Raw genomic sequence first — 10000 nt, 5'->3', positions numbered from 1 at the left:
GTGAGGGAGAGAGAGAGGGAGAGAGGGAGGGAGAGAGGGTGAGAGAGGGAGTGGGTGAGAGAAAGAGAGAGAGAGGGAGGGTGAGGGGGTGAGAGAGAGAGGGAGAGGGTGAGAGAAGAGAGGAGGGAGGGTGAGAGAGAGAGAGAGAGGGAGGGTGAGAGAGAGAGAGGGAGAGGGTGTGAGAGAGAGGGAGTGGGTGAGAGAGGGAGGGAGGGTGAGGGAGGAAGTGGGTGAGAGAGAGAGAGAGAGGGAGGGTGAGGGGGGAGAGAGGAGAGGAGAGAGGGAGGGAGAGGAGGGTGAGAGAGGAGGGTGAGGGGGAGAGGGTGAGAGAGGGAGTGGGTGAGAGAGAGAGGGAGGGTGAGGGGGGAGAGAGGGAGGGAGGGAGGGGAGAGAGAGAGGAGGGAGAGGGTGAGAGAAAGAGAGAGGGAGGGTGAGAGAGAGAGAGAGGGAGAGGGTGTGAGAGAGAGGGAGTGGGTGAGAGAGAGGGAGGGAGAGGGTGAGAGAGAGAGAGGGAGGAGGGTGAGAGAGAGAGGTGAGGGAGAGGGGTGAGAGAGGGAGTGGGTGAGAGAGAGAGAGAGAGAGGGAGGGTGAGAGAGAGAGAGGAGAGAGGGAGGGAGAGAGGGGAGAGAGGGAGTGGGTGAGAGAAAGAGAGAGAGAGAGGGGAGGGTGAGGGGGTGAGAGAGGGAGGGAGGGTGAGAGAGAGAGGAGGGAGAGGGAGAGAGAAGAGAGAGGGAGGGTGAGAGAGAGAGAGAGGGAGGGTGAGAGAGAGAGAGGGAGGGTGTGAGAGAAGAGGGAGTGGGAGAGAGAGGAGGGAGGGTGAGGGAGGAAGTGGGGAGAGAGAGAGAGAGAGGGAGGGTGAGGGGTGAGAGAGGGAGGGTGAGAGAGGGAGTGGGTGAGAGAGAGGGAGGGTGAGGGGGAGAGAGGAGGGGGTGAGAGAGGGAGTGGGTGAGAGAGAGAGGGAGGGTGAGGGGGTGAGAGGAGGGAGGGAGGGAGGGTGAGAGAGAGAGTGAGGGAGAAGGGTGAGAGAAAGAGAGAGGGAGGGGAGAGAGAGAGAGAGGGAGAGGGTGTGAGAGAGAGGGGGAGTGAGAGAGAGAGAAGGGAGGGTGAGAGAGGGTGAGAGAGAGGGAGGGTGAGAGAGGGTGAGAGAGAGAGAGAGAGAGGGAGAGAGGGTGAGAGAGGGAGAGGGTGAGAGAAAGAGAGAGAGAGGGAGGGTGAGGGAGAGAGAGGGAGAGAGGGAGGGAGAGAGGGTGAGAGGGTGAGAGAGGGAGTGGGTGAGAGAAAGAGAGAGAGAGGGAGGGGAGGGGTGAGAGAGGGAGGGAGGGAGGGTGAGAGAGAGAGTGAGGGAGAGGGTGAGAGAAAGAGAGAGGGAGGGTGAGAGAGAGAGAGAGGGAGGAGGGTGAGAGAGAGAGAGGGAGAGGGTGTGAGAGAGAGGGAGTGGGTGAGAGAGGGAGGAGGGTGAGGGAGGAAGTGGGTGAGAGAAAGAGGGTGAGGGGGTGAGAGGGGAGGGTGAGAGAGGGAGTGGGTGAGAGAGAGGGAGGGAGAGAGAGGGAGAGAGAGAGAGGAGAGAGTGAGAGGGAGAGTCGGGTGAGAGAGGGAGTGGGGAGAGGGAGGGTGAGAGAGAGAGAGGGGGAGGGGGAGAGAGAGAGAAAGAGGGTAAGAGTGAGGGAGTGAGGAAGGCACTAGCCAGGAGGGGAGGGGTGCTTCCTACAGACAGGCGCTCCTCTAAGCAGATCTCCTCTGGAGGCGAGGTCAGGTGAGGTCACGGTGGGATTACACTTTTGGCAAACAGGAGGGAGCTGGTCTCCTGCATGAGCAGCTCCCCGATGACTCGAACCAGCCTGTAATAAAGCCGAGACCAGCTTGAACCTACAAACAAAAAAGCTAACAGCCTATCGATCGACCGCCGCTGTCTCCCTCACACCGTGGCACGAAGCTGCCTCCACAACACACGGATTCCGGCCCGAGGTTATGCCGAGAAAAACTGGCCGCCTCGTTCCTGGAGCAGACGCACCTCTGCCTTGGCTGCTGCCAATCTCGACACATTAATCCCTGACCTGCAGAAATATCTGACCTGCCGCAGGAACACAGTCGTGCCCTCACCTGGAACTTCGATCAGATGCCTCTGCTCTCCTGCCAGCAAACTGGCACGGCTCTGGATCCGCTCGGCTAATTTAGCCCCATGCATAACCGCGAGATACAGTGGGTGTGACCTGGTCACTCTGGAGACACACTTCTTAATCAAGGCTTCCTCGGCAGCAGGAGGTCAGGCTGTGCGGTGGCACTTTCTGGCCCCCAGTGCTGCTCTGAAGTTAATTAAGATGTATGGGCACTCGGTGGAGAGGCTTCGTTAAAGGCCGTGCGCGTCTCACCACACCCACTGCCACCCCCTGGCCAGCAGCTCTCCAGGCCACACACGTTTCCACCAATGAGGAGATGCGCTCCATCCCTGCTGTGGAACACATCAGACGGCCAAGACACGAGCACACGCGGGACGCACTATCAACACGGTTGGCACTGTGCAGTTCCAGGCCACGGCCCCTCTACAGCCAAGCAGTTTGTGTGAGCTGTCCTCCAACTTTTTGCCACAGGACAACTGATATTTATGGGTAGTAGAATTCTCAAGTCAGCAGCTGTACACGTGTGAACCACCACCACACTAGAGAACCTCCTCATTGTCCAGGACAGGGTCACTATGTCAGCGTCACAGTAGTCCAGAGTGATGTGTGTGACGCATAGCGTTGCATGGCTAGAGTCTAGCTGTACACCAATAAAATTAACCCATAATAAATTTGCATGTCATGCCATGACCATTGAAGGCAGGTCCAATTATGTTTCCAAAAAACTGGGTGAAGTGTGTGTGTGTCTACCCAACATGACTATAACAATCTTTAGTTGCTTAGAGACGTTCTTGGTCCAGCTCAGTCCTTTTGTGTTCCATTCCAGGCTTTACGGTGGGTTTTGCATTATTTTTTATTTTTAGCTCCCAACATGGTAAACAGCACACAGGGCCCATAGATCTACAACCCATGTACAGCTCATACATAATCAGTCTGTGTGTCTGGGCGCGGGAACAGACCCCTGTTCAGCGTGATGGAGGGTCCGGGAAGGTGGCGGGAGGACTCCCTGTCCAAGGTGTTCGGAAGCCCCCGGGCTAACCGTGATGAATGAGACCCCTAATGGCAGCTAACACTTTATCTCTGTTTCATCTGTTTTCATTAGACAGCCGCAACCTTTGGCTTGGACACAGCGCTTCTCCGCTCTATGGCCTGCTGAAGACGGGCCGCTGTGTGTGTGTGTGTGTGTGTGTGTGTGTGGCAGGGGGGTGGGGGGCTTGGACACAGCGCTTCTCCGCTCTATGGCCTGCTGAAGACGGGCCGCTGTGTGTGTGTGTGTGTGTGTGTGTGTGGCAGGGGGGTGGGGGGCTTGGACAGGTGCAGTGCGTTAGTTTGTTTTTCGCTGCAAAATACATTCAACTTTCACGTTTCTAGTCTGGAGACTGAAAATCAAAGGAGCTTTAGGTTTTGAAGGGGTGTCACCATGGCTAACAGATGTTTACTTTTTGCAGTTACCCAAAAATGGCTTGATTAATGAAATACATTTCATTTCATTAATAAAAGTTAAAATTGTCAGTACAATGGTGACGGGAGGACACTTCGTTTCCTAGAGCTGCTTGGGAAATGTCTGATAGGCACTGGATCACAGTCCCTACAGCACACACAGGGTTGAACATGAAGGACCAGCAGAGGAGTGTAATATCTGATGTAAGCTTTACTTTCAAATCCTTTTACATTTAGAACTGGCAATCTAAACATAAAGAAATGCCAAACAAAGAAAACAAAAACAAAACCAAAATAAAAGTACAAATGGTCTAATTACCAGTTATTGTCACAAACAACCCTGTACAGCCTTAAGAACCAAGTCATAAAAAAGCTTTTTACAGCACATAATATTACTGAGTGCCAAAATAACAAACAAAATGATACTTGAGCCTTATTAAGTCATAAAATACATCAAAAATGCAAAAAGCGAACAGACTGAAAAAGGCCAAGGTAAATGCAATCTGAGTTTAAAAAAACATAAGTGCTACGAGTTAGAAAGACAGAGAGCAATCATGCATGTTTGCAGGGCTGAAAGGTAGTCTGGCCAACAGAAACAGGACAAGAGGAAGTGCTTAGAAGTACTGGTGTCGGCAGACAGAAGGTTTCTCGGCTTCTCTCCCATCCACATCATTGCGCAGGGAGACTGGCAGCCATCTTGGTTCATGTAACCGTTGTGTGAGGAGCCGGGACAGAGCGCACGTGCCGATGTTCGATCCAAGGGTCATATGAACCACGGCAACGGTGAGTCTGACTCACTGCTGGGGGGCTTCCGGGCCAGGGAGTGGCACTAGACCAGGAAAACCACACACAACATGCAAAACGGCTCCGCTTAAGATCCAACGTGGACTGCATGCTAGGCATGGATGTGGAGAAAAAAACTAACTTTAGAAGGAGAGATGGGAAAACATGAGAAACAGGAACACGCTAGCTTTGCTGGAAGAGCCAAGTTGTGAAGGCCCTTATACAAGCCTGCATTTATAAATTCACAACTGCTCTTAAACACACACATCATCCCAGTTCACCTTTTCCACAGGCAAGCGGAAGAAGACCGAGCTTAATTAGGGAGGCAGCAGCTATCTGGGGTCACCTCTATATGAAAAGCTCCAGGGTCTCTCTCTGATTAGAGTTAACACCATCGTCATTTGCAACTGAACTCGAGGACCCGATGATATTATTTACCCCTTTAGAGGGAACATTGTTCTTCCCTCAGAAATACAGTACAGCACAACAATTAAAGGTGGGTTACTCCCATGTAACCACTGTGTCTTTTACTGTGGACTAGGTCCAAGGGAACTATGAACAAGTGAATGAATGTGTGAATGAACGAATTCATGAATTCATAATCCACCTGCACTGCATTTCATGCAGCACAGTTCTTCAGTATTTAGCTGACAGGTCAGAGCCGACCTACTTAAGGGGAATCACGGGTTGGGGTCGTGTTATGTATTATGAGTGTTATGATATGCGAAGGAGACAAAAATGATACACAAAATTACAAAGCTTCCATTGCTGGCCTGTTATAATGCAAACATTACTGTTGCCAAATTCTGCTGCTGAATTTAAAGGGGTTAGAGGTTATGGGTTAGGGTTTAAATCCTCTAATACCTTGGAGCTCTACTATAGGGCAGTTCCTCAGAATAACTCAAAAAGGTCATTTAAGAGTTTGAGTGCCATTGTACACAACAACCGATGGCACAGAGGTAAAAAAAATTATTACTCATTTCAGATTTATTTTTTTCCCCAATAAACTGAATCATTTGGAAATGTGCAACTTTTACTGCACTGTGCAAACATGGTGCGTAGAAATTTAGCCTGGTCCTTCAGAGTCCAGGTGGAGCACAGACCTGCTCTAATATTCATTTAACCAGAGCTGTTAAGCACTGCTGATTGGCCAAAAAAAGAGTATCAGAATTGATATTTACAACCCATATGGCAGACAAGTGAGTCTTCGCTTCAGTGCCACTGCTGTGAACTGGTTGGAGGAATTGGCATCAAAGGAAATTTGTTATTGGGCTTAAGTGCTTTTGTTTAAAATGTTAAGTGCAATTAAAACTTAAAAAAAGGAAAAACCAAGGAGAGGGGTACACATAATTCCAGTACACAGAATTCCAGTACCATGTTTGTCTGCTGGAGGGAAAGGCATGCTTCCACAACGCATCCCGAGATGACCCATCTCCACATTGCACTTCAGAGCCATTATCCAATGAAATCTTCATAACAGCTTGTTAGTTAGTACTCTCTCTCTCTCTCTCTCTCTCTCTCTCTCTCTATATATATATATATATATATATATATATACACACACACGCGTATGTATGTATACACACACACACTGTATATATATATATATATATATATATATATATATATATATATATACACACACACACACACACACACACACACACACACACTGTATATAGATATATATACATATACTTTACATTTCAAAGGCTCATAATGAAAAGAAAAAGGAACAATAAAAATTAAAGAGATATTAAGACACAGAAGGCCACCAATATATCACCGATATACTGATATATCGCAGCTATATCACCGATATACTGATATATCGCAGATATTTCACTCCATTTCTCATAGCTTCATTCAACAGGCCCGGCTACCTCTGCATCACTGACATTAACCAACAGAAAGTACATTCATTCAAGTCATTTTGGAACAGTTTCATGTTTTGTTTTTTTTTTTTACACAAAAAATTACAAAAAACTCCAAAAAGCACCATTGAATCGGCCTTTCGTGACGGGCTATGTGGGTCCCCCACCCCCACCAACCTGTCACCTCGTGTATCTTCTTAAACGTACAGGTGCACACTACAGATGCTAGCTAAGCACAGGGCGCTTCCCTGGCACTGGCGGGGGATGGACACTCCACTTGTGTTAGCTACTGGCACCATCTGTGGCAGCCAGCAGCCCTGGCGAAGGCGGCGTGGTTGTCAGGCCTGTGTGCTAAACTAACGGGCCCTGAACAGGTGCCAAGTGATTGCTTGGGCCACCAGCACGTTTTGAATGGCTTGTGTAAAAATAATAATAATAATAATAATAATAAGAAGAAGAAAAACAAAAAATTAAACACAACCAAACAAAAATCTGTAAAACCCTAGTGCCATCAGCGGTGCCTAACTGGTAAAGGGGCGTCACTCTGCTCCCGAGACAGACCAATGGATGGGGAATGACATCACTAGTCTGGACAAGCAGCCAACCAGGAGGCAGGAGGGGGCGGGAGAAGAAACGCTAAGATCTATGTACAGTCTGATGAATAATCAAGTGCGGGTTTGAGGCATCGCTTTGAAAACGAGACATAAAAGAATGCACTCTCATCTTCTTTTGTTTTTCTTTTTTTTTTTTGTCGTGCTGCCTCTGGATAATTCATATCAAGCCCCAAAATGACATAAATCAACCGTAACACACAGGCCAGCATGCGGTCTGAGGCTTGGTAGTAAGACATACCAATGCACAACGCTGAGCACTTACACATCGGAAAACTCCTGGCTTCTCTTTTTCCTCCTTGTTGAACAAAAGAAAAAAACATTCCTAAGTAAAGCATTAATATTGGTTTCTGTTCATCCAAAATCTGAATAAAACAAATAGAAAATAACAACAAAAAAGGAGCAAAAATCAGATTGACAGAACAGGAGAGCAGCTTCGATAGAAATGCATCCAGCTTGTCCAACGTTTGCCTTTGTTTCTAAGAACTGTAGTTTTGAGAAACAACACCATAACCTGGAATGGTGACTCCTGTCCACGGCCAGAGGTGCTGCAGAAGAAAGAAAGGATGGAGTGGGATGAGGATGGAGAGGGAGGTGAGGAGGGCAGCTCAGATGGTTTTTGCTCTCACTGTTAATCCCAGATAAGCCAGGAAGGAGCGCTTGGGTGACAGAGGTGAAGGCGGGGCCTGCGAGGAAGGGCGTGGCCAGAGTCTGGAGAAGGGCGAGGAGGCGTGTGAGGGGGCGGGGTTATGGAATGTGCAGCGCTGAGTGTTGAAGAGCATGGTGAGGGGAATGAGGTGGGCGGGGTCGTAGTTCTTGTACTGCTCACAGCAGCGTGCGGCCGGCGTCGTCGTTGGTGCTGACGCCCCATTGGCCGAGAGGTAGTGTGGGGCGAGCGCGCCCTCGGGCCGGCGGCACGACACAGACATGGCGACAGACTGCAGTGCCTGGGAGGCACTCAGACCGCGGCTACCGTCGCCCTCCAGGAGGAAGAGTGGCTCGGCGTCGTGGGCAGAGCCCAGGCGTGAGGGGTCCTGCTGGGCCTCGCCCTCCTCGCCACCCCCCTCCCCGCCCTGGTGCTTCTTCACATGGCGGCTGTAGACGAAGGGATGCGTGGTGGTGAAGGCGCAGCGTCTGCAGCCAAACGTCTGGCGCGGCGCGTGCTTCAGCCGCTTGTGCAGGTTCAGGTTGTCCTTACGCTTACAGCTGTAGGCGCAGCGGTCGCAGTGGAAGGGCCGCTCGCCCGTGTGCACGCGCACGTGCTCGATCAGCTTGTTGGCCGTCTTGGAGAGGTAGCCACACTGCTCGCACTTGTAGTGGTTGCCCAGGCGATGGGCACGCACGTGCCTGTCCAGCTCGGCCTGGCTGGCCCACACCGCCTGACAGATGCGGCAGCGGAACTCCAGCCGGCAGTGCGTCTTCAGGTGAGCCCCCAACGCTGCCGACCTGTTGGTGGAGTACAGGCACACAGGGCACCTGGTCACAGAGACAGGAAGTGCGGGATGCAGGGAGCACAGAGGCGGAAAGTGCGTTTAACGTCTCGCCTCCAAAAATGGAGGGCGTTTGTTTCTTGTTGTGTTCTGTTTATTTATTTTTGTAAACAAAAATGGAGGAAGAGTACAAGCACACACAGAATGAAGGCGGGAGGGGATGAAAAATGCACTTAATGTATCTGACCCTGAGTAGTGTGGACCCGTCTGAGTGCGTGCATGCGTGTGGGTGTGTGTGTGTGGGTGTGTGTGGGTGTGTGTGTGTGTGTATGTGTGTGTGTGAAGCGGGGATTCAGACAGAGGGAAGTGAATAAATGATTGGCACTTACATTTAAATAGCACCTTTCATCTGCTCAGGGCCCCAAAGCGCTTCACAAACCCTGCAGAACAAAACGACCTCAGAAAGAACGCCATGGAGAGGTCTCCTCGGAGCCTGCTCACAGCCCGCAGACACCCTGCTCTGGGATCAGTCCTTATCCCTTACTCACGCCTCCCTAGGCCCACACTGACTCTCCTAGGTCCCACTAGCATGTCTAACGGGGCGTCACCTGATGGGTTTGTTACCTTATTAGGGAGAGTCTTTAGCACTGATCTGAAGGCAGAGATCCACCAGAAAGCTGCACTCCCACCTCTCACTGCAGTGACCGGGGGGGGGGGGGGGGGCGGCGGGGGGGGGGTTTATGTACCGCCTTTTTAAACCCGCTCTGGGAGACGGCCCACGAGGCCGATCTATAGGGACCCTCTCCGGTGGGGGGCGTAGTGACCAGCTCTGCAGAGCCATACCTACAGCTACGCTGCGTGCATGGGAAAGGCAACCACAAACGTGAGAGGATGAGGCAATGGGATCTGAAATACACAAGACTCTACACACATGAATTTTGTATGTTACACAGCTAGACAAACACCACAGAAAAATCAAAAGACTGGACTGGAGCATGTACCGGGGGTGGGGGTGGACTGTTGTGGATGGAGGTGTGCACTACAGTGTTTAGCTGTCGGAGTGCTGGCGGAGAGCACAGGCTGGGAAAGAACAGTGTGAACCGTCGTCTGATGGTCTTGGCAGTGTTCTGTTTAACAGATGGAGCAGTGATTTCTTCAGATATTTCACATGCGCAACCACGCTTCTCGCCCCGACGAGCTAGCGGCGCACTTCAGAGGAGATGGCTTTATTCCTGACAGTGTGAAGGTTCGGTTCTGATCTGGGAGTTGGTGCCCTGTCTCACAGTGCTACATGCCTGCAGCATTGTGTGTGTGGACAGCACTGTCCATTAATAACACTCATCAAAGCACTGCCAAACCCATGGTTATTGTTCTGCTTCAGGGCAGTATTTAGGTATTTAAATCTCTGGCTTGGTCAGGAAATTCTTACCTTTGTGTCACCTTATTCTAAATCTTAAATTTCAAATGGAAAATGTAAATGATTGTCTGCAACAGATATGCACAGACAGGACGATGAACTGTTATCAGAACAGAACTGACTAAATGTGTCTGATACTTGCTTTACTGTAACCGTTCTCCATCTTTGCAAAATATGGCATCAAAAACATTTTTTCAGACCATCGAGGAAAATAGTGAACCCATTTTCCATGAGAAACTGGCGCGTGTTTGGGCCAGCCTGACCCGGAAGCAGCACTCTGGGGCGGAGCTGACTAGGATGCAGGGTTGGGTGGGTGGGGTGGCCACTG

The 10000-nt window shown here is 50.6% G+C and overlaps 1 protein-coding gene across 8 annotated transcripts in view; it reads right to left on the bottom strand.

Moving 5' to 3' along the window:
• Positions 1-3750: 3750 nt before the first annotated feature.
• Positions 3751-10000, bottom strand: part of znf827 (zinc finger protein 827) — a 59039-nt gene continuing 52789 nt past the window's right edge. For 3 of the 8 annotated variants that reach the window (XM_081724460.1, XM_081724459.1, XM_027031002.3), the window contains one exon: positions 3751-8271. In XM_081724460.1, coding sequence (XP_081580586.1) covers positions 7434-8271 — 838 coding nt within the window. In that variant the 3' untranslated portion in view covers positions 3751-7433. Of the gene's footprint in view, positions 8302-8644; positions 8696-10000 lie in introns of all 8 variants that reach the window. The other 5 variants (XM_081724461.1, XM_081724462.1, XR_014126427.1 and 2 more) reach the window with 5 other exon arrangements.

Source organism: Electrophorus electricus, chromosome 12 (genome assembly GCF_041902795.1).
Source record: "Electrophorus electricus isolate QZ-2024a chromosome 12, ASM4190279v1, whole genome shotgun sequence".
NCBI classification, from domain to species: Eukaryota; Metazoa; Chordata; class Actinopteri; order Gymnotiformes; family Gymnotidae; genus Electrophorus; species Electrophorus electricus.
Note: the sequence above shows the minus strand (reverse complement) of the source record. Positions and strands in the feature narration are given on the sequence as shown.